Source organism: Hyperolius riggenbachi, chromosome 5, assembly GCF_040937935.1.
Source record: "Hyperolius riggenbachi isolate aHypRig1 chromosome 5, aHypRig1.pri, whole genome shotgun sequence".
Classification (NCBI taxonomy): domain Eukaryota; kingdom Metazoa; phylum Chordata; class Amphibia; order Anura; family Hyperoliidae; genus Hyperolius; species Hyperolius riggenbachi.
In genome coordinates this window covers 51,559,350-51,587,030 of record NC_090650.1, presented here as the reverse complement: position 1 = coordinate 51,587,030, position 27,681 = coordinate 51,559,350, and the positions used below count along the sequence as shown (strand labels likewise).

General features: G+C 45.7%; 1 protein-coding gene across 1 annotated transcript in view; it reads right to left on the bottom strand.

Annotated features, from left to right (window-relative positions):
• The window catches only part of APBB1IP (amyloid beta precursor protein binding family B member 1 interacting protein), a 136,814-nt gene that overhangs the window by 13,431 nt on the left and 95,702 nt on the right, over window positions 1-27,681 (bottom strand). The window contains exons 8-10 of the mRNA XM_068235662.1: window positions 27,603-27,677; window positions 15,404-15,547; window positions 3,994-4,104 (exon numbers count right to left, since the gene is read on the bottom strand). Coding sequence (XP_068091763.1) covers window positions 3,994-4,104; window positions 15,404-15,547; window positions 27,603-27,677 — 330 coding nt within the window. The remainder of the gene's footprint in view (window positions 1-3,993; window positions 4,105-15,403; window positions 15,548-27,602; window positions 27,678-27,681) is intronic.

Genomic DNA, 27,681 nt, shown 5'->3' with positions numbered 1-27,681 from the left:
GTTACCCTTTTCTGCATATACAAGTCAAGAACTTAATATTAGGCAGAGGCTGAGATCTGTATTTCAGTGTAAGGTGTTGTCAGCCTTGCTGAGCCAGAGCAGGAATGTGCATAACATGCAGACGCAAGGGTTACATGAATATGACCTCATAGACAATAACGTGAGGTCAGACAGAATTGTAATTATGCGCATCTCATCTGAATACACAGGTGCCCAAGGCCTAATCATATGTTTTTCATCACTCTCATTTCCCCATATATGGGTAGCTTCAGCATAGACCCAGCAAATGTGTACTGTCCTGTTTTTAAATGATTTGAGCCAGGTAGTTGCACACCATCGCCAGCAGAGGGCAGAATAGCTTCTTGAATTCAGTTACATCGCCCAAATCCTTCAGTACAGGGAACCGAGCAGACAAAGGGGATTGGATCAGATACTGCAAAACCAAAATGATTTTGAGTGATGCTCGAATTTGCAGCTTAATGAGAATTATGACAAACACATGTCAGATAGGAAGTAACCAGCAGACATATGGTAATCCGAGGCCTATAATACACGGCGGCCATAAGTGAATACAGATGCATACGTAGAAGAAATGAATCACTGACTGTACAGAGAACATCATCCACAGTCCAAGAGGTATTCTGCTCAAATGAATGGCCGGTAACGTTAGATGAGAACTGGAGCGGAACTTTTAAGACCCCCTCCCTCAACCCCGAACAGTATTTGCATGGAAAATGATCTCGTAACATAACTTCATTATCATTTTTACAAACTCCAACCCTCTCTGCAAGGACAGCATTGTTTTCATGGTTTCACTATAAATATGACAGCCATTCACATGTGCAGGGATTTGTATTTGTATTAACTACTATATGACCACTTAACGCCGATCGGCATAAAGTCCTGGGGCGGGGATGTGCAGGAGATCGCTCCGTCAGTCTCCCATTGGCGATCGCCCCTAGGAGACTGTTAGGCAGCGAAACCGCCGCCTATTTACTCTGTACAGCTCTGCTATCTACGGCAGCGCTGTTCTGGGGACAGCGGTGTGACATGGCTGGACCCACAGGAGTGATCGGCTTTCATAGGCTGATGCCTAAAGCTCAACACACACCATACAATCTTGGTTGTACAGATGTACCAAATATATGTAGTATAAGGGCCAACAGGTTGAAAATACCTTGAATGATTGATTGTATAAGCTCTTATACTACATGAAAGTGGTAAGATTGAACAACCAAGATTGTATGGTGTGTGGTGAGCCTAAGACAGCCGATCACAGTAATTGGCTGGCGTGCTTTTTATAAAAAAAAATGGTAAAATGTATTTAAAAAATAAAGATAAATAAATAAAACAATAAACAAACATTCCTGCAGGGATCAGACCCCACCAACAGAAAGCTATGTTGGTGAGTTAGAAAAAGGGGCGGGAATCACTGGTGTGCTGAGTTGTATGGCCCTGCAGCGAGGCCTTAAAGCTGCAGTGGCCTATTTTGCAAAAAATGGCTTGGTCACTAGGGGGGTTTAAGCCCAGGGTCCTCAAGTGGCAAATATAATTTGGGCACGGTGGTGGTGGTCTGTGTTAGAGTATGGTTAGGTTTAGCTGTAGTAGAATAACAGTATTTAATACCGATATCCAGAGCTGGTACACGGTCCTCCAGCATCCAAGGCTGAGACTAAAAAGTGCGCCCCTCCATCCCTCCCACCCCAGCCGTCACACACTGATTGCTATTAGACTAAGAGGCACCCCATGGCCCCCAAGCTTCCCCCCCCTCCCCCCCCCCACACACACACCTTAATCTCCAGTTATCTGGCTTACAGCCACTGCCCTGTATCCCCTTTTCTTATTTCTCTGTGCTTAAAACACAATAGGGGAATGATAGCTGAGTGAGTTGTGCATCCCCTTCTACACTGCGCCCTGAGGCTGGAGCCTCTCTCGCCTCTGCCTCCGCCCAGCCCTGCCGATATTTTACAATTCTTCTTTACACTTTAATAGAGGTTGCCTTAAAGAGAATCTGTATTGTTAAAATCGCACAAAAGTAAACATACCAGTGCGTTAGGGGACATCTCCTATTACCCTCTGTCACAATTTCGCTGCTCCCCGCCGCATTAAAAGTGGTTAAAACAGTTTTAAAAAGTTTGTTTATAAACAAACAAAATGGCCACCAAAACAGGAAGTAGGTTGATGTACAGCATGTCCACACATAGAAAATACATCCATACACAAGCAGGCTGTATACAGCCTTCCTTTTTAATCTCAAGAGATCATTTGTGTGTTTCTTTCCCCCTGCAGCTATCTTCCACTGAAGTGTCAGGCTGTTTCTTCCTGCAGAGTGCAGACAGCTGTGCCTGTATGTAATTCCTCAGTATGTGAAAGCCCAGCCAGCTCAGAGGAGGATTTATCCAGCTTGTAAAAGATAATAGAGCAGAGAGAAGCTGCACTAATCTAAATAACACACAGGCAGTGTGCAGAGAGGGGCCTGGAGGGGGGAGTGCATAGCAGAACCACAACACTGAAGAACTTGGCAGCCTTCCAGACACTGGCTGACAAGTCTGACAGGAGAGAGATAAGTTGATTTATTACAGACATGGTGATAGTAGAACATGCTGCAGTAAGCCAGAGCACATTAGAATACATTTTGGAACTTGTAGGATGGAAGAAAACCGGATGACATTTTTGTTACGGAGTCTCTTTAAGCCTGATGTGGCGTACTTTTAACACTGGCGGCTCCTGAGCATGAGACACAACAGCGCATCCCCACCAGAACAGATCTTCGCTATCTAAAAATAGCGTAGTTCCATACATCGGTCAGCAGCCGTTTTCATTGACTCCTGAGCTCCTGATTGGCTCACAGTAAAAAAAGAAGAAAAAAAACCTCTGGTCCTTACAGGGATCAGAGGCTTTGGTCTGAAATGAGTTAAAAGAAATCCCAAAAAACCTAACCTAAGTACCTAAAGATTTTCACTTATCTTGGACTTCTGCCAACCTCCTGCGGCCGGCTTGTGCCCGCGCCATTACCAAACGATCCTCTGGTCCCCCGCCGTGGCTCAGTTTCACTTTCTTTAGTCGCCGTCCACTACACCTGTGCGGCACTGGCCGCGTGCGTCCTTGTTCACAATTCCGTTGCAGGGAGCGTCCTGCGCAGGCGCAGTAGAGATTTTCACATACTGCGCCTGCGAGCGAGGACACGCACCACCAAGGCCATTTCGTCTGGTAACAAGATCATTTGGAAACGGCCCGGGCACAGGGAGGCTGCAGGGGGCTGGCAGAAGCCCCAGGTAAATGAAACTTTTTTTTTTAGGTACTTCAGGTCCGCTTTAAGGTACTGTCTGTAAACAATTTCAAACCTTAAAGGGGAACTGAAGTAAGAGGTATACGGAGGCTGCCATATTTATTTCCTTTTAATCAATACCAGTTGCCTGGCAGCCCTGCTGGTCTATTTCTCTGCAGTAGTATCTGAATAACACCAGAAACAAGCATGCAGCTAGTCTTGTCAGATCTGACTTTAAAGTCAGAAACAGCTGATCTGCTGCATGCTTGTTCAGGGGCTATGGCTAATAGTATTAGAGGCAGAGGTTCAGCAGGGCTGCCAGGCAACTGGTATTGCTTGAAAGGAAATAAACATGGCAGCCTCCATATACCTCTCTCTTCAGTTCCCCTTTAACGCAGAGAGGCTGAAAGTTGACATCAAATCTTTCCTGTAATGCAAGAAAATACTATTTTATTCCACTTTTTTTGTGTTCTCAAACCCATACACAAAATTATACAGATATTTTCTCCACATTAGAACATAATCAACCTTGAAATTCTTAACACAGCATATAATGGTGAAGAACACATGGAACCTAGCTATAGCCTACAAAGCCTAACAAACCATACTGCATTATCCAAATAAACCACCGAGTACCTAAAATGATTTAATAATCAACATAATTATAGGCAATGGGTTCCTTGCTTCTTGAACGTCTAACGGTGATGTTTCCGCGCACAACATACCTTCAGGACAAAGCAGTGGTCGGTTGGTGCTTTGTATTTGACTTTATACTGCATACCATAATAAACATTGACATTATCAAACTGTATAAAGCAGGCCAGATCACGAGATGTCTGCAAGAGAAACACAAAGAATACAGATCAGGAATGAAAAGAACGACTGTGCTGTGCTTGCTACATTTGGAATTCAGAGACGAAAGTTACTGTTGGCCCAGTGATTGGGAGTGTCTGGAGGAAAAACAATCTCCTTTCACTGCAGCTATCCTCAACCTAAAACTAAGAGACAATGAAAAAAAAAGCGAAAAAAATTATGATATAATGAATTGGTTGTGTAGTACGGATAATTACTCGAACATTAGTAGCAAAGAAAATATTCTCATATTTTTATTTTTAGTTATATATGTTTTTATAACATTGCATCATTCTTTAATATTTGCTGCAGTTTACACACTACTCAGTATTCTAAATGATTTTACAGAGCAGCCTAGTGAACTGTTGACCTCTTCTCCGGAGAGAAAAAAAAAATACAGTGACTGACAGTTGAGATAATAAGCTTCAGAAGACAGAGCTCTCTGTGACTTTGAAAGTGCTGGCGCTCAATGGCTTTTTTGCCATTGGAGTTTGCAACTTGAGTTTCTTAACGCTTCCTGTACTGGAAACAATAATAGACTTATGTCTCTGCTCCTAATGTTTTATTTCTGAGCTGTACTACACATATAAATCATTATATTATATTTTTTTCCGCTTCAGTGTCTCTTTAAAGGGTCACTATGGCGAAAAATTGTAAAATTGAAAATATGTGCAAACATATCCAAATAAGAAGTACATTTTTTCCACAGTAAAATGAGCCATAAATTACTTTTCTCCTATGTTGCTGTCACTTATAGTAGGTAGTAGAAATCTGACAGAAGCGACAGGTTTTGGACTAGTCCATCTCTCCACATGGGGATTCTCAGGAATTTATTTATTTTCAGAAGCACTTAGTGAATGGCAGTTGCTCTGTCCAACTGCCAGAAAACTGTGTAGCGAGCAGGGAAGCTGGCCAGCATCATTGTTTAAATCCTTTTTAGGGAATATCTTTGTAAAGAATAAAAGCCTTTCTGAGAATCCCCTATGAATAGATGGACTAGTCCAAAACCTGTCACTTCTGTCAGATTTCTACTACCTACTGTAAGTGACAGCAACATAAGAGACAAGTAATTTATGTCTCATTTTACTCTGGAAAAAATGTACTTCTTATTTGTTTAGGTTTGCACATATTTTACATTTTTCAATTTTTCGCCGTAGTGCCCCTTTAAAGGATTACTTAAAGAGAATCTGTATTTGGTAAAATCGCACAAAAGTAAACATACCAGTGCGTTAGGGGACATCTCCTATTATCCTCTGTCACAATTTTGCCATTCCCCTCCGCATTAAAAGTAGTCAAAAACAGTTTTAAAAAGTTTATTTATAAACAAACAAAATGGCCACCAAAACAGGAAGTAGGTTGATGTACAGTATGTCCACACATAGAAAATACATCCAAACACAAGCAGGCTGTATACAGCCTTCCTTTTGAATCTCAAGAGATCATTTGTGTGTTTACCTTCTGTCCCCCTGCAGCTCTTATCCACTGAATACTAGTGACAGGCTGTGAGGCTGATCGTTTCTTCCTGCAGACACAGCTCTGCCCTGTCTGTAATTCCTCAGCATGTGTCAGCCCAGCTCCTTTCACAGCCTAACAGAGGAGGATTTTTATCCAGCTCTCTTCTCTCACTGATAAGAGAGCAGAGACGCTGCTAGCTTATGTAAATTATACACACTCTGGAGTGTGCATAGAGGGGCCTGGAGAGGGGTGTGCATAACAGATGCACGGAAGAGTTGGCAGCCTTCCAGACACAGGGCGACAAGTCCGACAAGGGAAAGATACATTGATTTATTACAGAGATGGTGATAGTAGAAAGTGCTGCAGTAAGCCAGAGTACATTAAAATAGGTTTAGGAACTTGTAGGATGGTAGAAAAAAGGATGACATTTTTGTTACAGAGTCTCTTTAAGTGAAAATTAAAAATGATGTTATCTCAACTGGGGCTTCTTCCAGCCCCCTGGACTCGTTCTGTGCCCACAATGTCCTCCTGGTCACCTCCAGCGAACAGTGGCCACCCCTGCAAAGCTGACTGGTTGTGAGAGTCGGCGGCTACTGCGCGTGCGCGGCCCCAAGCATGTGCAGTATAGGGAAATCATAACTGCACATGCGCAAAGCCCTCCCGACCACAGGAGTGTGATCAGGGTGCGCGTGGCTCAGGGCCATGCATGTGCAATAGCTGCGGACTCGCATCGACTAGCCAGCTTTGTGGAGGTGGCTACTGCTAACCGGAGGGGACCAGGAGGACATCGTGGGCACAGAAGGCTGGAAGAAGCCCCAAGCAAGTTAAAATCACTTTTATTTTTCACTTAAAGTGAACCAGAGACGATGCACCCTCATGTATTTTACCATATATATCAGTGGGAACATTAGAGAAAACACCTACCCTGCTCTCTGTTTCATTCTTCACTGCTCAGCCTGCTTGTTATTAGCCCTGATAAAATCCCAGACTGAGCATTCAGTCTGGCTTTGCTCGGTAATCATTATAGCTGTGTCATTATAGCAGAGCCACAAGGGGGCAGGCTTGGGCTTGAAAAGACATCAGAAAAGACAGACTCAGCTATAATGATTCCTGAGCAAAGCCAGACTGAATGCTCAGTCAGGGATTTTATCAGGGCTGATAACAACAACAAGGCTGAACAGTGAAAAAATGTAACAGAGAGCAGGGTAGGTGTTTTCTCTAATGTTCCCACTGATATATATGGTAAAATACATAAGGGTGCTTTGACTCTGGTTCACTTTAAGTAGTCCTTTAAGAAATACATCAATAAATATTTTGTGGAAAAATGCAACTAATATTTCATGTCTGGTTGGGGGATGGATATCGTTGTAACTAGAAAAGTGCCTCACTTTACTGCTGTAGTACAGAATACTCAGATAGCTCACTATGACCCGGAACCAGTAGGGATGTATAAGGGGGCTCAAAGATACCGAAAAAAGCCCTCCTACTAACGAGCAATGCTGTGTATATTTTTCCTTCTTTACCCTGTAGCAGCCAATATATTAAGAAGTTTGCAAGTGCTCCAGACAAATATATTTTAGCACATTTTTTAATTTCTTATTTGTTACATTTCCTTTGTGTCTTATTAGTATTGTAATGTGTATTTATGGCCACTTATCACTAGGGGGCAGTGTGAGCCAATGACAGAGGACAATACAAAAGGACAGAGGACTTCTGCTTTCAGTTTCTATATTTTCTGCTAGTAGAGAGAGATCAAAGCATTCCAAGCAGTGCTGGGCCGAAATTACGCATTAGCGTAATTACGCATCGTAATTCACTACAAATGCACCGTAAGCGTTACGTGTAAGGTTACGGTATTACACGTAATTAATTACGCGTAGACCGTAGGTTACGTTATTACGCGTAACAAATTACGCGTAAGACCGTAAACTCCTATTGAAATTACACAGTCTGCCGTAATCGCGTAATATTACGCTCCTGTATAATATAAAAAAGCCGCCGACTTTAAGGGTTAATAGCAAAGCCCCCTTAAGTGCTAAGAGCCTCAAATTTGGAGAATATATTAAGGAGATCAAAAGGAATAAGAGGAAAAAAATTTTTTTCAAAAAGACCTTATAGTTTTTGAGAAAATCGATTTTAAAGTTTCAAAGGAAAAATATATACATTTTAAAACCCGCCGACTTTAACGGTTAATAGCAAAGCCTGCTTAAAATTTAGGAACACCAAATTCCCAGGGTATATTAAGGGGATCAGTGGGAATAAGAGGAAAAAACATTTTTCAAAAAGACCTTATAGTTTTTGAGAAAATCAAAAATGTCTTTTAAATGCGGAAAATGTCAGTTTTTTTTGCAACGGTAACAATAGTGTATTATTTTCATAGATTCCCCCAAGTGGGAAGAGTTTTACTTACTTCGTTCTGAGTGTGGGAAATATAAAAAAAAAAAACGACGTGGGGTCCCCCCTCCCAGACCTCTTTAACCCCTTGTCCCCCATGCAGGCTGGGATAGCCAGAATGCGGAGCACCGGCCGCGTGGGGCTCCGCACCCTGACTATACCAGCCCGCATGGTCCATGGATTGGGGGGTCTCGGAAGGGGAGGGGCAGCCAAGCTTTCCCCTCCCCCTCCGAGCCCTTGTCCAATCCAAGGACAAGGGGCTCTTCTCCACCTCCGATGGGTGGTGGAGGTGGAGGCCGCGATTTCCTGGGGGGGGGGAGGTTCATGGTGGCATCTGGGAGTCCCCTTTAAAAAGGGGTCCCCCAGATGCCCACCCCCCCTCCCAGGAGAAATGAGTATAGTGGTACTTGTACCTCTTACCCATTTCCTTTAAGAGTTAAAAGTAAATAAACACACAAACACTTAGAAAAAGTATTTTAATTGAACAAAAAACATAACCACGAAAAAGTCCTTTAATATTCTTAATTAACCATTAATACTTACCTGTCCCTTTAAATAAATGATCCCTCGCAATAGCCTCGGAAATGTTCTATCAGTTACAATGTAACAAAGTTATTACAATGTAACAACTTTGTTACATTGTAACTACGCCGCACCCGACGTCACTCGCCGCTCAGCCGCCGCATACACTTACGCGTCCTTGCAGGACGCTAAGTCCCCGCCGGCTCCCGTTGTCCACCCCGCCCACATCTGTCACCCACATGTGGGTGACATGTGGGAGAGGCGGGGAGGGCAGCGGGAGCCGGCGGGGACTTAGCGTCCTGCACGGACCCGACAGAGTTCTGAGCTATATAGCTCAGAGCTCTCTAAGCATCTTTGAATTTGGGCTCCAAGGAGCCCCATTGGTCCTTAGCAGACCAATGGGGTTCCTTCTGATTTGAAGGAACCCCATTGGTCCTTAGCAGACCAATGGGGTTCCTTCAAATCAGAAGGAACCCCATTGGTCTGCTAAGGACCAATGGGGCTCCTTGGAGCCCAAATTCAAAGATGCTTAGAGAGCTCTGAGCTATATAGCTCAGAGCTCTGTTGGGTCCGTGCAGGACGCTAAGTCCCCGCCGGCTCCCGCTGCCCTCCCCGCCTCTCCCACATGTCACCCACATGTGGATGACATGTGGGTGACAGATGTGGGCGGGGTGGACAGCGGGAGCCGGCGGGGACTTAGCGTCCTGCAAGGACGCGCAAGTGTATGCGGCGGCTGAGCGGCGAGTGACGTCGGGTGCGGCGTAGTTACAATGTAACAAAGTTATTACATTCTAATAACTTTGTTACATTGTAACTGATAGAACATTTCCGAGGCTATTGCGAGGGATCATTTATTTAAAGGGACAGGTAAGTATTAATGGTTAATTAAGAATATTAAAGGACTTTTTTCGTGGTTATGTTTTTTGTTCAATTAAAATACTTTTTCTAAGTGTTTGTGTGTTTATTTACTTTTAACTCTTAAAGGAAATGGGTAAGAGGTACAAGTACCCCTATACTCATTTCTCCTGGGAGGGGGGGTGGGCATCTGGGGGACCCCTTTTTAAAGGGGACTCCCAGATGCAACCATGAACCCCCCCCCCCCCAGGAAATCGCGGCCTCCACCTCCATCGCCCATCGGAGGTGGAGAACAGCCCCTTGTCCTTGGATTGGACAAGGGCTCGGAGGGGGAGGGGAAAGCTTGGCTGCCCCTCCCCTTCCGAGACCCCCCAATCCATGGACCATGCGGGCTGGTATAGTCAGGGTGCGGAGCCCCACGCGGCCGGTGCTCCGCATTCTGGCTATCCCAGCCTGCATGGGGGACAAGGGGTTAAAGAGGTCTGGGAGGGGGGACCCCACGTCGTTTTTTTTTTATATTTTCCACACTCAGAACGAAGTAAGTAAAACTCTTCCCACTTGGGGGAATCTATGAAAATAATACACTATTGTTACTTGTGCAAAAAAAACTGACATTTTCGCATTTAAAAGACATTTTTGCCCTTGAAATTGAAAAATCGATTTTCTCAAAAACTATAAGGTCTTTTTGAAAAAAAAATTTTTCCTCTTATTCCCACTGATCCCCTTAATATACCCTGGGAATTTGGTGTTGCTAAATTTTAAGCAGGCTTTGCTATTAACCGTTAAAGTCGGCGGGTTTTTAAATGTATATATTTTTCCTTTGAAACTTTAACATCGATTTTCTTAAAAACTATAAGGTCTTTTTGAAAAAAAATTTTTCCTCTTATTCCTTCTGATCTCCTTAATATATTCTCCAAATTTGAGGCTCTCAGCAATTAAGGGGTCTTTGCTATTAACCCTTAAAGTCGGCGGCTACCTAACATTGATCCATGCATCAACTTTTCCGCTTGGGAGCATTGCATTACGCATTAATTGCTAGTAGGAAATTATGCGTAAGGCAATAACGTAACAACCTGCATTACGCATTATTCTTACGCGTAATTGCGTAAGGGCCATGCGTAATTACAGACATGAACCGTAGATAAATGTGTACGCCGTAAGCGTAATTCCGTAATGCGTAATAGCGTAAAATTACGCGTAATGATCCGTAAACGTAGTTTTTTCCATTACGCCCAGCACTAATTCCAAGAGCTTACAACACGAGTTCTGCCAACAGAGGTTAAAAACAGTGCACTTATCTCAAACAAGATAACGCTATTGAAGATGTTTATGGGTTAAAACAGAAAGCATTTGTGATAATTCAACATTAATGAGCAACTGTGGTTTCCCATGATGCATCACTCCTGAATATGCATATCATCTCTTTATTCCCCTGAAGCCAGGCTCACTTCCAGAACCACTGGTGTATAGTGAACCTGTAGCTTATACATTTTACAGAGCCACATCCACCCAACATGCAGACAGCCTGTTTCAGATTTTCTGGTCCTCATCGGTGCATGGTATGGATTGATATGGCTCTATGGAGTAGGGTTTGAACCAATAGTATAAAATACCCAGATAGCTCACAGTGACCCAGAACCACTAGGAAAGTATAAAGGGCTAAAAGAGACCAGAAAGACCTCCCACTTGAAAGCAAGGCTGAGTATAATTTGCCATCATAAAAAAGAAGGTATTTGCAATACTGCTTTACTGCTGTAGAAAATTATTTTCTAACCTTTGTATCAGCCCAGTATAAAGACTAAACTTTAGCAGAGACATGGCAGTGAGGCCTATGGGGGTAAGGATAGTGTGAGGCACAGGAGGATGCAGAGGTCAGAGTCTGCCGTAGAGAAGAGGGTAAGGGTAGTCTTAGGACCAGGAGATGGTAGTATGAGGTGTAGGGTGGAAATGGTGTTAGGCAGATGAGGATGTGGAGGTTAGAGACAGGGCTAGAAGAAAGGGTGAGGATACTGAGTAAGGCATACAGTAGAGGGTGAGGAAAGTAGAGGTTAGAGTGAGGCATAGGACAAAGGATGGTGTTAGGCACAGGAGGATGTGGAGGTTAGAGTCAGGCACAGAGCAGAGGGTGAGGATGGTCTTAGGCACAAGGGACTTGAGTCACTAAGACACATAGCACGCCTTATCAAAGTCAACACGCCTTATCAGAGTAGCATAGTAAACTTATGCCTGCTAATTGGCAATGATGAGAGCTTCACTCGTCCTGCCCCTGCGGGTTCGTAGCGCTCGCTATGCTACTCTGATAAGGCGTGTTAACTTTGATAAGGCGCGCTAACTTTGATAAGGTGTGCTATTTGTCTTCAGTGAATCAAGCCTAAAGAGTGGTGGAAGTTAGAGTTAGGCATAGGGCAAGAAAAGTATTAGACACCAAAGGATGTGGAGGTTAGAGTGAGGCATAAGGCGCATACACACGCACTACTAAAGAGAACGACGGGTCCGTCAGACCCTCCCACTGGGCGGTCGTTCTCCCGACAGTAGTGCGTGTGTACAGTCAGTCTGCAGACTGATTAGGTTGTTTCTGAACGATCCGCTCAGCGGGAGGGTCTGAGGGACCCGTCGTTCTCTTTGGTAGTGCGTATGTACGCACCTATACAGTGGAAGGTGAGGATAGTAGAGGCTAGAGTGAGGCATAGGATAGTGTTAAGCCCAGGAGGATGTGGAGGTTAGAATCAGACATGGAGGAGAGGATGAGGAGGATAATGTTAAAGGAGTTCTGTGGAGTAAAAAAAAAAAAAAAAGCAAAAACAAACACTTAACTGGAGCTTGTATTGGCCCCCTGTAGCCGGCATCCTACAATCATCCGTTCCCTGCTGCCGGTTCTGGTCAAATTATCCCCTCAGCGAGACTGCCACGTGCGTGCTCGCACCCGCTTTCTACTCCGGGAGCTTACTGCGCTGGCGCAGTGCAAGAAAACCTCGTACTGCGCCTGTGCAGTAAGCTCCCAGAGACACGAGCGGGAGCGCGCACTATTAGTCTTGTTAGACGGATAATTGACCGGTGCGGGGAACGGACGATCGCAGGAGAACGGTGCGGGACATGACAGCTACAGGGGGCTGATAAAAGCCCAAGGTAAGTGTCTGTTTTTTTTTTACTCCACATAACCCCTTTAAGCACAGGAGATGGTGAAGGTTAGAGTAGAAGACACAGGAGATGGAAGCTAAGTGGAGAGTTAGGATTAAAGTTAGATTAGTTAGATAGTGGCATTTGTGGGGAGGTTTCTGACCATTACAGATCATGGGTGTATGTAGTATGGGTGTTGCGAAGGGGATGAGAGAAAGAGAAGTGCATACGTGGCCAGGATATCGAATTTGGACTACAGTATACGTCTTTATGTCCACTGCCAGGTTGTATATGCCCTGAACAGCTACAATAAGGGCAGGGTAACGTTAGGTGATTCTTACACTGGAAGACAATTATTTCTTACAAGTCATTTGTTTTATCACAAATATTTTAACTCTCATCTAAAGGGGGGGAGGGGGGAATCAGTCATCTGGAGAAGGGAATGCATTTTGTTTTCTTTTGTAAAGTAAAATTGCAGTGACAAACCAGATTAGCTATTTTGCAGCACCTTCCTCCCTGCCATTTGTTAGGAAGTCTCTCTCTCACTCTTCCCCCCCCCCCTCCCGTTCTTCTGCGGTTGTCATGGTAACCTGAGATAACGGTCGCCCAGGAGCTGTGCGGCTGCAGCGAGATCATGCTGTGCCGATTCGCGCTGCTTAGAATGTTCCATGTGACGAAAAGGTGACACATACAAACGTGCACACGCCTCGCTGCGTCAAAATGTATTCAAATCACTGGCTTAATGCGTGTTTGATATAGGCACAAGCGTGTGGCTGGGGTCCAGACAAGCCTACTGTATTGTTTTTCTTCTACTGAAACAATTTAAGAGGTATTTTCTGCATCTGTTCCTCCAGCAGGAACTAATCAATAGGATATTATGTGCATTGATCTTGCTTGTAATGGCTTCATCATCTGTCACAGTGATACATACAGATGATGACCGCTGCATAAGAATCGAGCCAGAACAAAGCTTTATTTGGATGGGGAGGGGGTTAAGGGTTGGTTGCACCTGTTTCTTAGTATTTAAAGTAATATTTACACCAGATCTAAACCAGCAGATCTTACCAGCAGATCTGAACTCAGAACTTCCTCTTTGCTCTAAAAGAGAAGTCATAGAATAATAACCTTTAAAGAAAAACATTTCTTTGTTACAGCTGATACAAATCTTACAATACATCTGTAATTTGTCTACTTCCTGCTTTCATGGAAGCAGACATTGGGTTAACATCCTGTATTTACCAATTAGCCGCTCTGCAATGGCAACCAGCTTACACAGCTGAGAGATCAAATTAAAATGTGGTTAGTTACAGATAAGGGGGAATTAGACAGGCTAAACTCTCAAAATACATGCAGGGTGCATTTATCTCTGTTTTCCTTCTGTCCTGTACTAGAGTTCAGGTCCACTTTAAAATATTTTAAAATGAGGCATAGATGAAGAATGAAATATACATGCATTACTGATTTATCCCTTAAAGGGGGCTGTAACATTTAAAAAAACAAAATAGCTAGTGCCCCCCAAAAATATGTACTGTCCCCTTCCCCCCATTTTTTTTCTTAAAATAGGTGTCTATGTGTCTCCCATTTCTCTTTTCTTTTTACCTGGTGTGGGTTGCTTTGCCTAACTGCAGGAATTGTGCAGTGCCAGTGATATTGTGGAAATGTTTTTTTTTCAGTAACAAGTTTATCTCAGCATGCAAATAACAGAAATCCTTCTATTTTGGGTAGGATAAGGGCACTATGTTCAGAAGGTAAATACATCCCCCCCTCTTTTTGAAGAGTAGATCTTGACATCCCACTGTGGGAGGGGTTTTACCACAATATCAGCCATACAGACCCCCCTGATGATCTATTCAAGAAACGGTAAAGATTTCTCACAGTAAAGGAGGTATCAGCTCAGGGGCGTAACTAGAAGTCCCCGGGCCCCCCTGCAAGAATTTGAGCGGACCTCCCCCACCCTGGGGCCCGCTCATGGCCGTTTTGGGGGGGGGGGGGCAGGGGGGGTTGCAGCATGAGGGGAGAGCTTGGTAGCACGTCGGTGGGGAGGGGGGACGGTCCCCCCCCATCCCTCACCTCGGGCTCTCCCCTCTGCGCTCTCCTCCTGCCTCTATGTAAGCGTCAGCAGCAGCTATATTTACCTCCATCCACCACCGGAGGTTGCCAATCTGCAAGGGATGGAGGTAATTATAGCTGCCACCGCTGCTGCTGACGCTTACATAGAGGCAGGAGGGGAGCACAGAGGGGAAAGCCCGAGGTGAGGGAGGGGGGGGGGACGTCCCCCCTCCCCACCGACGTGCTACCAAGCTAACCCCTCCTGCCCCCCCAAAATGACCATGAGCGGGCCCCAGGGGGCCCGGGTCCCCCTGCGGGGGCAGGGGCTGCTTCCCCTATTTTTACGCCAGTGTATCAGCTACTGATTGGGATGAAGTGATTATGTGTATTAATCCCCTTTAGGGCTGGTTCAGACGGACGACAGGGGGCGTTATGGCGGCTGGTAAGCCGCGGCGTCATGTGACGTCTAGTTCGGGGGCGGCCGTATGGCGATTGTCGGCTTCGCGTCACGATCAGCGTTTCTGCGGGGACTTGAAGCCGCGGCGGCTAGCCGGGCCTGGAAGCCGCATGCTGCTTCTAGGGCCGGCCTAAACGTCGCGTTAAATCGGGATCGGAGCGCCGCGTTTACGCAATCGACTGCAATCGCTGGTAACCGCGCGCTGCTAATCACTCCCATTCACTTGAATGGGAGCTTTTAGCCAACAAGTCCAGAACGCTTGGCAAGCGTTCGTGTGAACCAGCCCTTAGGAAGGTCAAATTAAACTTTGAAGATAATTCAAACGAGATCGGGTGTAGGGTAAGCTTCCTGTTGCTGTTAAATCTCCATCCTCAGCAGGCTACCCTCCAAACATTTGGGTTTCTTCTACAATTTTATTTGTAGGGGTTACTGACCTTTGTCTTCCCTTTAGGGACGTAGTAAATCCCAGAAGCGCGCAAGAGGAAATATCTCTTTTTCCAGGACTTTTTACCATCTTCTTTCAAGTAAATTGCAGCTTCAAGTTCTGGCACCACAACTGAGGCTCCGCAGAAACTTTGCTGGAAATTAAAATGTGAAAAAGTGCTTGTTACACTGCAGAACTGTATATACAAGTATATATTTCCTTACTGAAGGCATAAACCTATGTTTAACATAAACTTGTGGCATAAACCTCTGACATAACATTTAATAAACTTTTTATTACCCACACAGTTACCATATTTGCTTTTGTGCACAAGTAATATTGTCTGTCTACAAATTACAAGTTCTTAAAGTGCAGTTTATCTGCTCTGAAGGCTGCCATTGCAGTTTATTGCATAGCTGCTGTATTTATATATTAAAATCTATAGAGTGATCACTTCTCGACTCTTTCTGCTTCTCAGCTCAGTACAGCCCAGTTTTGGCAATTTGTTAATGTTTACTAAATGTATCTGACAAAGGAGTGTAAACAAAAGATGTTATCATCTCTTCTGATGTGGCCAGAAGCTGCCCACTGAAGCAATGAGTTTTCCACTAAAGAACAAAGTGCTGTGTTTAACTGTTTGAATGCTGTTTAGCTACAAATTATTTTTGTGGTAGTAGATTTGATGCTGCAAATAATCTTTTAGAGCACAGAGGAAATACTGAGTTTCATATAACTTTAAAACAATATTTCATCAGAAATTATTGTTCTGCAGCCATCTCCTCTCCCAATAAGTTGTCAGGATCCGCACTGTCTAAAAAATTATTCTTTTTATTTATAGCTCATTAAAAAAGGCATGAAAAATTAGTGTGCCGGGTCGTCATGACGCACAGCGTTTTAAAACATAGTTCTTTCATCAGATGGCAAAAACACAAAGGACCAGATTTTTCTTGGCTCAACCTGGGATGAAGGGGAGGGGGGGGGGGGGGGATTGGGGGGTGCTGTCAAAAGCTGGGCGTGTCCGTGACCGTGGTGGAAAAAGCTGGGCGTGTCCATGACATGGTGTGGGCAGAGTAAACTGTAGTGTAACTCTGAGGCAGTAGGCCGGAGTTTCCTCCCAAACCACAGGCAACATGACCCTTAAGGTAATTAGGCAGTGTTCCCCAAACACACAAGAAAACAGTGTTACCACGATGATGTGGTGAAATGGGAGATTTGCTTCATGGATGTCAGTCCATGACATGACTATGTACTCTGTAAAGTGCTGTAGAAGATGCAAGTTCTACATAAATACATAATAATGATATGGCGGGATATTAGACTTTGACTATGGCCGGGATTAGATTGTGAGCTCTGCTAAGGACATGACTACGTTCTCTGTAAAGTGCTGACTTAGATGTAGAGTGACCAGACGTCCCGGATTGCCCGGGACGCGTCCCGGATTCGGGGTCCGCTGTCCCAGGCTTAATGAGGTCCCGGGAAACGTCCCGCTTTCAGCAGCGAGACGTCCCGGCCTCGGGACTCTGGCCACTCTCTCCTCAATGAACTGGCAGCGGCGTCTATAGACGCCGTGCCAGTTCATTGCCTGCAGCCCCGCTCCAGCCTCCTCTTCCGGTGTCTGTTTCCGACAACGGCAGGCGAGCAGGGCTACGGCAAGATGGCTGCCGAAGCCCTGTACTGGAGACCTATTTGTGTCTCTAGTACAGGGCTTCGGGCGCCATCTTGCCGTAGCCCTGCTCTGCCAGGCTGTCAGCGCGGGAGACTGCAGGAGAAGTAAGATGGTCCCAGGAGCAGCGCGCCAGAGGCCGGAGACTTCTGCCAGGTGAGTAAATGCTTTCTTTTCCAGGTGAAATGTTTGCCCGCATTAGGTTTCTTTTCTGGTGAAATGTTTGCCTGCATTGTTTCTTTTCTGGTGAAATGTTTGCCCGCATTGTTTCTTTTCTGGTGAAATGTTTGCCCGCATTGTTTCTTTTCTAGCGAAATGTTTGCCCGCAGTGCGTTTCTTTTCTGGTGAAATGTTTGCCCGCATTGTTTCTTTTCTAGCGAAATGTTTGCCCGCAGTGCGTTTCTTTTCTGGTGAAATGTTTGCCCGCAGTGCGTTTCTTTTCTGGTGAAATGTTTGCCCGCATTGTTTCTTTTCTGGTGAAATGTTTGCCCGCATTGTTTCTTTTCTGGTGAAATGTTTGCCCGCATTGTTTCTTTTCTAGCAAAATGTTTGCCCGCAGTGCGTTTCTTTTCTGGTGAAATGTTTGCCCGCAGTGCGTTTCTTTTCTGGTGAAATGTTTGCCCGCATTGCGTTTCTTTTCTGGTGAAATGTTTGCCCGCATTGCGTTTATTTTGTACCGACATGTTGCCCGCATTGCGTTTATTTTGTACTGACATGTTTGTACTGACATTTCGCAGACAATCTAATCCCACCATAGTCATAGTCTAATGTCCTACGTTATAATTATCTATTTATATAGCAATGGCATCTAATAGAGTGAACAGATTTTTGTGGATCCAACCTGGGACGGGGAGGGGGGCGCGCGTCGCGGCGAAAAGTGGGGAGGACTGAGGAGCGCGCAGTGGCGAAGACTGGGGGGGGAGGGCGCGCGCCGCGCCGAAAAATGGGCGTGGCCATGACATTGTATGGGCAGAGCTAACGTAATGATGTAACAGCGAGGCATAAGAAAGCAGTGTTTACGCCATGATGTGGACAAACGACACTTTGCATCATGGGTGTGCAGAAACTGTGTGATGCTAATAGTATACCGTAACCACAAAGCAGCAAACATAGCCATCTATGACCATTAAATAATAAATGCAGTAACAGTTACCCAGGACACCAGAAAATAAACGCAATAGGCAACATGTCAGCACAAAATAACCGCAATGCGGGCAACATGTCAGTATAAAATAAATGCAATGCGGGCAAACATGTCAGTATAAAATAAACGCAATGCGGGCAACATGTCGGTACAAAATAAACGCAATGCGGGCAAACATTTCACCAGAAAAGAAACGCAATGCGGGCAAACATTTCACCAGAAAAGAAACGCAATGTGGGCAAACATTTCACCAGAAAAGAAACGCACTGCGGGCAAACATTTTGCTAGAAAAGAAACAATGCGGGCAAACATTTTGCTAGAAAAGAAACAATGCGGGCAAACATTTCACCAGAAAAGAAACAATGCGGGCAAACATTTCACCAGAAAAGAAACAATGCGGGCAAACATTTCACCAGAAAAGAAACGCACTGCGGGCAAACATTTCACCAGAAAAGAAACGCACTGCGGGCAAACATTTCGCTAGACAAGAAACAATGCGGGCAAACATTTCACCAGAAAAGAAACGCACTGCGGGCAAACATTTCGCTAGAAAAGAAACAATGCAGGCAAACATTTCACCAGAAAAGAAACAATGCGGGCAAACATTTCACCAGAAAAGAAACAATGCAGGCAAACATTTCACATATAGTTACATAGTTACATAGTTATTTTGGTTGAAAAAAGACATACGTCCATTGAGTTCAACCAGTACAAAGCCTGTCCCCCACATACCCCTGTTGATCCAGAGGAAGGCGAAAAAACCCCCACAAGGCATGGTCCAATTAGCCCCAAAAGGGAAAAAATTCCTTCCTGACTCCAGATGGCAATCAGATAAAATCCCTGGATCAACATCATTAGGCATAACCTAGTAATTGTAGCCATGGATGTCTTTCAACGCAAGGAAAGCATCTAAGCCCCCTTTAACCTGCTGGGCGGTCTGGACGAGCTCAGCTCGTCCAGTACCGCCGGAGCCTGCCGCTCAGGCCCTGCTGGGCCGAATTGGCTCAAATAAAAAGCAGCACACGCAGCCGGCACTTTGCCAGCCGCGTGTGCTGCCTGATAGCCGCCGCTCTGCGGCGATCCGCCGCGAGCAGCGGCGAAAGTGGGTCCCCCCAGCCGCCTGAGACCAGCGTAGCCGGAACAAAAAGTTCCGTCGATGGCGTCACTCCGCTCGTCGCTATGGCGACAATGTAAGCAAAACAAGGAAGGCTGCTCATTGCGGCCTTCCTTGTTTATTCTGGGCGCCGGAGGCGATCGGAAGAACGCCTCCGGAGCGCCCTCTAGTGGGCTTTCATGCAGCCAACTTTCAGTTGGCTGCATGAAATAGTTTTTTTTTTATTAAAAAAAAACCCTCCCGCAGCCTCCCTGGCGATCTTAATAGAACGCCAGGCAGGTTACATGCAGGTATAGAGTTTGCCATAACGACTTCCTGTGGCAATGCATTCCACATCTTAATCACTCTTACTGTAAAGAACCCTTTCCTAAATAAATGGCTAAAACGTTTTTCCTCCATGCGCATCTCATGTCCTCTAGTCCTTTGAGAAAGCCTAGGGACAAAAAGCTCATCCGCCAAGCTATTATATTGCCCTCTGATGTATTTATACATGTTAATTAGATCTCCTCTAAGGCATCTTTTTACCTGGAAAAGAAAGCATTTACTCACCTGGCAGAAGTCTCTGGCCTCTGGCGCGCTGCTCCTGGGACCGTCTTACTTCTCCTGCAGTCTCCCGCGCTGACAGCCTGGCAGAGCAGGGCTATGGCAAGATGGCGCCCGAAGCCCTGTACTAGAGACACAAATAGGTCTCCAGTACAGGGCTTCGGCAGCCATCTTGCCGTAGCCCTGCTCGCCTGCCGGTGTCGGAAACAGACACCGGAAGAGGAGGCTGGAGCGGGGCTGCAGGCAATGAACTGCCACGGCGTCTATAGACGCCGCTGCCAGTTCATTGAGGAGAGAGTGGCCAGAGTCCTGAGGCCGGGAAGTCCCGCTGCTGAAAGCGGGACGTTTCCCGGGACCTCATTATGCCTGGGACAGCGGACCCCGAATCCGGGACGCGTCCCGGGCAATCCGGGACGTCTGGTCACTCTAGTATTATGCACCAGTGTCTATATTTTGTATATACCATTGTCTGTATTATTATGTACCCCATGTTTGTTACTTACTTTGCACCGTGCCACGGAATATGTTGACGTTTTATAAATCAGTAATCTACCCACTTGTCTGCTACTGTGTGGAATTAAAGCTAAGCTGTGATTGGTTTATGTGAGTTATTGCACTCTGCCTGTTGTTCCAGTCCTTGTTCTACAAGCTGAGCTGTGATTGGTTGCTGGGAGTTACTGCACTGTGCCTGGTGCTGTGTTCCTGGCCTTGTTCTACAAGCTGAGCTGTGATTGGTTGCTGTGAGTTATTGCACTCTGTCTGTTGTTCCTGGCCTTGTTCTACAAGCTGTGCTGTGATTGGTTGCTGTGAGTTTCTGCACTCTGCCTATTGTTCCTTGCCTTGTTCTACAAGCTGAGCTGTGATTGGTTGCTGTGATTTACTGCACTCTGCCGGTTGTTCCTGGCCTTGTTCTACAAGCTGAGCAGTGATTGGTTGCTGTGAGTTATTTCACTCTGCCTGTTGTTCTTGGCCTTGTTCTACAAGCTGAGCTGTGATTGGTTGCTGTGAGCTATTGCACTCTGCCTGTTGTTCTTGGCCTTGTTCTACAAGCTGAGCTGTGATTGGTTGCTGTGAGTTACTGCACTCTGCCTGTTGTTCTTGGCCTTGTTCTAGAAGCTGAGCTGTGATTGGTTGCTGTGAGTTACTGCACTCTGTCTGTTGTTCTTGGCCTTGTTCTACAAGCTGAGCTGTGATTGGTTGCTGTGAGTTACTGCACTCTGTCTGTTGTTCTTGGCCTTGTTCTACAAGCTGAGCTGTGATTGGTTGCTGTGAGCTATTGCACTCTGCCTGTTGTTCTTGGCCTGGTTCTACAAGCCTGTGAAATGTTTGCCTTGGACACAAATGCAAACATCGCACTGCTATGATTACACATATGCTGGCTGAATGGTGGCTACAGCTAGAACCACACTGTTCTATATGGGAAACAGAAGACTTGGAGCGAGAACAGAGGAGATCTGCAAACGTAATTTCCAAACTGAGACATATGTGGGGATTTCAAAGGGCTACATCTGCTGTCACAAAGAGGCTCTATGGTGCACTACACATGGAAGATCCACATAGCAGAGGCCTGTTTTGGATGCAGTGTAAACACACAAATGAGGTGATATCATTCCATCCACCTACCTCCCAGCCATTGATTCTGGTTCCCCTAATATAGAAGTTTTATAGAACATATAAACGGCAAACTGACATAATACATAATGGTTACCACATCAGCCATGTAACGCTGAGGTTCTGGGTTTAATAGCAGCCTAGGGCTCCATCTGCAACCAGTTTACTATGTTCTCCATGTGTTTGTCACTTGTCACTAGAGATGGTCAATGAGATGATAATAATGCTGACTGGCATAAACAATTTTTTGATATCATTTTTTTAAAGGGGCACGATGTGGAAAAATTGTAAAATTTAAAATATGGGCAAACATAGACAAATAAGAAGTATGTTTTTTCCAGAGTAAAATGAGCCATAAATTACTTTTCTCCTATGTTGCTGTCAATTACAGTAGGTAGTAGAAATCTGACAGAAGCAACAGGTTTTGGACTAGTCCATTTCTTCATGGGGGATTCTCAGCAAGGCTTTTATTCATTATAAAGATATTCCCTTAAAGAGAACCCGAGGTGGGATTTAATTATGTTACTGGGGCACAGAGGCTGGTTGTGCACACTAAGACCAGCCCCCATTGCCCCATGGTGTGCCTCCATGACCCCCCGCAGTGCTGGCGACACGCAGCGTGTCGCCAGCACAATGTTTACCTATGCGTTGTCTGTCAGCGCCGCTCCCCTGCCTTCTCCACATCGGCGCTACCCGCCCGTGGAGGGAAGTGACGCGGGCGGGTACCGCTGATGCGGAGGAGGCGGGGGAGCGGCGCTGACTGACAGCGCATAGGCAAACATTGTGCTGGCGACGCGCTGCGTGTCGCCAGCACTGCGGGGGGTATAGCGGCGCGCAGGGGGGGGGGGGTCCTGGAGGCACACCATGGGGCAACGGAGGCTGGTCTTAGTGTGCACAACCAGCCTCTGTGCCCCAGTAACATAATTAAATCCCACCTCGGGTTCTCTTTAAACAATGATGCTGGCCAGCCTCCCTGCTCACTACACACTTTTTGGCAGTTGGTCAGAGCAACTTCCATTCACTAAGTGCTTTTGAAAATAAATAAATCCCTGAGAATCCCCTATGAAGAGATGGGCTAGTCCAAAACCTGTCGCTTTTGTCAGATTTCTACTACCTACTCTAAGTGACAGCAACATAGGAGAGAAGTAATGTATGGCTCATTTTACTCTGGAAGAAACATACTTCTTATGTGTCTATGTTTTCACATATTTTAAATTTTACAATTTTTCGTCATAGTTTACTTTAAAGAGGAACTGTAACGACAAAACGGCCCCTGGGGGGTACTCACCTCGGGTGGGGGAAGCCTCCGGATCCTAATGAGGCTTCCCACGCCGTCCTCCATCCGTCAGGGGTCTCGCTGTAGCCCTCCGTGCAGTGGTGACGTAATATTTACCTTCCTGGCTCCTGCGCAGGCGCTCTGACGGCTGTCGGCGCCGAAGTAGGCGGAAATACCCGATCTCCGTCGGGTCTGCTCTACTGCGCAGGCGCAAGTTTCCGGCGCCTGCGCAGTAGAGCGGACCCGACGGAGATCGGGTATTTCCGTCTATTTCCGTGCCGAAAGTCGCCACAGCGCCCCCGCTGGAGCCAGCAAAGGTAAATATTGAACTGACAGTCGGCACAGTCGCCGGCTGTTCGGAGGGCTGCGGCGAGACCCCCGTGGGACAGAGGACGGCGTGGGAAGCCTCATTAGGATCCGGAGGCTTCCCCCACCCGAGGTGAGTACCCCCCAGGGGATCTTTTTGATGTTACAGTGTCTCTTTAAGATGAAGCTTGTTCTAGTAGCTTGTCCATAAGATGAAACTTGTTCTTGTTCAAGTATTGAGACATGAAAATTCGACCAGGAGGAGTGGGTTATACTTAAAGAGACTCCGTAACAAAAATTGCATCCTGTTTTTTATCATCCTACAAGTTCCAAAAGCTATTCTAATGTGTTCTGGCTTACTGCAGCACGTTCTACTATCACCATTTCTGTAATAAATCAACTTATCTCTCTCTTGTCAGACTTGTCAGCCTGTGTCTGGAAGGCTGCCAAGTTCTTCAGTGTTGTGGTTCTGTGATGCATCTCCCCCTCCAGGCCCCTCTCTGCACACTGCCTGTGTATTATTTAGATTAGGGCAGCTTCTCTCTTCTCTCTTATCTTTTACAAGCTGGATAAATCCTCCTCTGAGCTGGCTGGGCTTTCACATACTGAGGAATTACATACAGGCAGAGCTATCTGCACTCTGCAGGAAGAAACAGCCTGACACTTCAGTGGAAGATAGCTGCAGTGGGAAAGAAACACAGAAATGATCTCTTGAGATTCAAAAGGAAGGGTGTATACAGCCTGCTTGTGTATGAATGTATTTTCTATGTCTGGACATACTGTACATCAACCTACTTCCTGTTTTGGTGGCCATTTTGTTTGTTTATAAACAAACTTTTTAAAACTGTTTTTAACCACTTTTAATGCAGCGAGGAGCGGCGAAATTGTGACAGAGGGTAATAGGAGATGTCCCCTAATGCACTGGTATGTTTACTTTTGTGCGATTTTAACAATACAGATTCTCTTTAAGGCAGTTTCTAGGCTAAATTGCTTCCAAGGTGAGGGTGTAAAACACCCCCACAATCTCATGCATGGTAGGCAGAAGCAGTACCCATGCATATTCTCACCTGGCTTGGCATTAACATTTTTTAATGCAAATTGTATGCAGCTTGGTGAGTGACTTATTTAGGGCCCATTTCCACCTGGTGTGATCTGATCCCAAAATTGGATTTGATTAGTTTTTTTCAGAATCACAATTGCAGGGCTTGTTGCGTTTGCACCCTGATGAAGAGCGCATGCGCGAAACCGGTCGGTGGGCGGAGTTAAGAGGCTCTGACGTCATACCCTACTGGTCAGCGTCAATGTGTGAGGACCGGCATCTGACGGTCACAGGTTTGCCGGCATACGCCTCGGCTACCCCGCTGCACGCTGGACAGTTTGCCGTTTGCTCTCAAGTAGAGTAAGCCGTCGGACCAGTACGGATCTTTATGGCTGCCAGTCAGTGGAGGATTACTCAGTGACACCTCATTGGAACCTTCAGCTTGGAACAAACAGCGTGTCGTTTTTGGAATGTATGGACGCACACAGGGGCAGGTAAAATGACATACATACGCCCATGAATGATGCTTATCCACACGCTTTGCAATCTGCATAGACCTTCATAGTTCATACCTGTGACCGGCTATCATCTGTCCACAAACTGCTTGCTTGATGGCTTTTCTTTATGCTTGAGGAACATTGCTGCTATTTGCATGCTATCTACATATTCCTTCAAGTCTGCGATTGGGACTTTATATGTTTTGAATAGAAAAAAGGAAAAGCTCACTTTTTCCTCATGCTTTATATTTGGAAAAGCTGCTAAGAACTTTCATTTCTCTTATGTGAGACAAGTGGAGGCATTACGGTCTCTGATACATGGACTTTTGCTGGAATTGCCTTTACATCCATGAACTGCATATACGCTTTATTGCCTCATGCATAGTTCCAGTACTCATGGGGTGTGATCCTTCAAGAAACATATTGCCATAGCTTTATTACTAATATGACGTCATATATTTAGTGAGCCGATACTCTACTGTTAGTTTTAGAGTTTTAATTGTGTCTGTGGGGGAGGTTTATTTGCTGTAATAGCATTCGGGCTGATATCTTAAATTTTGTATAAATAAAGTTGATCCTTTTTGCACCAATTAACACTCTTTTTGACAAAGTTATTGGTTGGAATATTTTTGTGCCCCAACTTTTATGAAACTGCGTTTGCACTATGCAAGTTTTTTTCTCTCCAGTCTGAAATTGCAAGAGCGCCACAATCGCACCATACACCCCTGATGGAATGTGGCAAAATCGTGGTGCTGGAAATAGAAAGAAACGCGATTGCATTGCAGTTACCGGCATTTTTTTTTTTACATGAGAATGAAGATGGCAGCCTCCATATTCCTCTTGCTTCAGGTTCCCTTTAAAGGGTTTTCCACTTTCTACAAGAGCTCTTGTGGACAGATAAAGACCGGTAAAGTGCTAATTGTATGAAGTGGTACTGCTTTCCGAAATCCACCATGGTGCTTATTATTATTATTATAATTATTATTATGGAACAAATGGCAATCTGGTACAAGGAGAGGGAGTTCAATCCAGCCAATCTGAATCAGCCCACAAGTGAAGGTTTTTACATATCCTTCTCGAACATGGAAATGTCCCCTAAAGCTCACCTGAACTGCGCCAAAAAAGTTGAAGTTTACTTACCTGCTTCCTTCAGCCGCTCCATATCCCCCCCCTTTTCAGGTCCCTCTGTGTCATCCAGGTCCAAGGCCTGATTTGTACTCTTTACCGCCCAAGGCCACTGTCAGCAGCTGCCCCCCCTTCAGTATAGGTAGCCGGATGACCCTCCCCCCAGTATAGGTAGGCAGGTGACCCTTCCTCTACCCTCTAGTATAGGTAGCCAGATGACCATTCCCCCACCCACCTCCAGTATAGGTAGCCAGATGACCCTTCCCCAACTCACCTCCAGTATAGGTAGCCAGATGACCCTTCCCCCACCCACCTCCAGTATAGGTAGCCAGATGACCCCTCCCCCCATATAGGTAGTCAAATAACCCTCCCCCTCCTCTAGTTTTCATTGCCTGATGATCCCCCTTCCCTCTAGTAGAATCCAGCTGACCCACCCCCCTTTCCATATATATAGCTTGATGACGCCCCTTCTCCCTGTGTAGCCTGCTGCCCAACCGCCCTTAATCCTGTGGTGACCTAGGCCATGGCCTATGTGGCCTTGGCTTAATCCCAGCCCTGTCCAGGTCCCCTTTTTTGTGTTATTGTCCCCCTCAGAAAGATCTCCAACAATTCTTACATGTGTGGTTCAGTCCCCGCACCTCCCACAGCTGGAAGCATTCTGTGCATGCGCGGTACAATTCTTTTGCGAACCACGCATGTGCAGAATGCTGTTGGCAATGGGAGCTTGAGTGACCCACAGGATAGACCATGCAGCTCAGAATTGACTGAGATTTTTCTGAGGGGGACAGCAGCACAAAAGAGGGGACGCGTAGCACACAGAGGGACCTGAAAGACTACAAGGGTGCTGGAAGAAGCCCCAGGTAACTAAAAGTCATCTTATTTGGCGCAGTTTAGGTGTGCTTTAAAATGAAATTATACTCAAAATTACATTGTTTGCTTCTAAACATTAAACACAGTAAAAAATTAATAAGCACTATAAGGCTGGTTTGATGTAATTTGAATGCATATTTACACCTCACTGCAGCGAACTGATATCATTGCAGGCTGTCCGACAAATTGTCAGATAGAGTTGTAATTAAGTAATTAGTAAGCAAACAAAGAAAAGAAAGTTCTCTGGTCCCTCCCCCCCAGATACAGCAGAAACTTGTAGTACACTCCGAACACAATCTGAAAATGATGGCCGGCAATGGCAAGTGTATTAATTAGCAGCTAATTAACCACCTTAGCGGTATGGACGAGCTCAGCTCGTCCATTACAGCCAGAGGGTGCCGCTCAGGCCCTGCTGGGCCGATTTTGTTCAAATAAAAAGCAGCACACGCAGCCGGCACTTTGCCAGCCGCGTGTGCTGCCTGATCGCCGCCGCTCTGCGGCGATCCGCCGCGAGCAGCGGCGAAAGAGGGTCCCCCCAGCCGCCCGAGCCCTGCGCAGCCGGAACTATTTGCGCTAAGGGCTGGATCGGAGGCGGCTGACGTCCATGACGTCACTCCACTCGTCGCCTTGGCGACGAGGAAAGCCAAACAAGGAAGGCTGCTCATTGCAGCCTTCCTTGTTACTTATGCTTGCCGGAGGCGATCGGAAGAACGCCTCCGGAGCGCCCTCTAGTGGGCTTTCATGCAGCCAACTTTCAGTTGGCTGCATGAAATAGTTTTTTTTTTAATTAAAAAAAAACCCTCCCGCAGCCGCCCTGGCGATCTCAATAGAACGCCAGGGTGGTTAGGGTTAAAAGCTTGAGTGTTAACCGTTCCAGAACCTCGGAAACCACTCTAATGGTTTTAGCTGTTCATTCTATTGTATGTTTAATGCTTTGGAACATAAATAAAATTTCAGTGTAATCTTTAAATGCTAACTGCACAAGCTTTTGGATGTTTCAGCCCTAGTTTCATGTATTTACCTCCAGTAAGGAAACTTTATTTTTTTCATTCATGTCCTTCATATCTGCACTTCCTTTTCTTGCCAAGTAGAAATTCTGA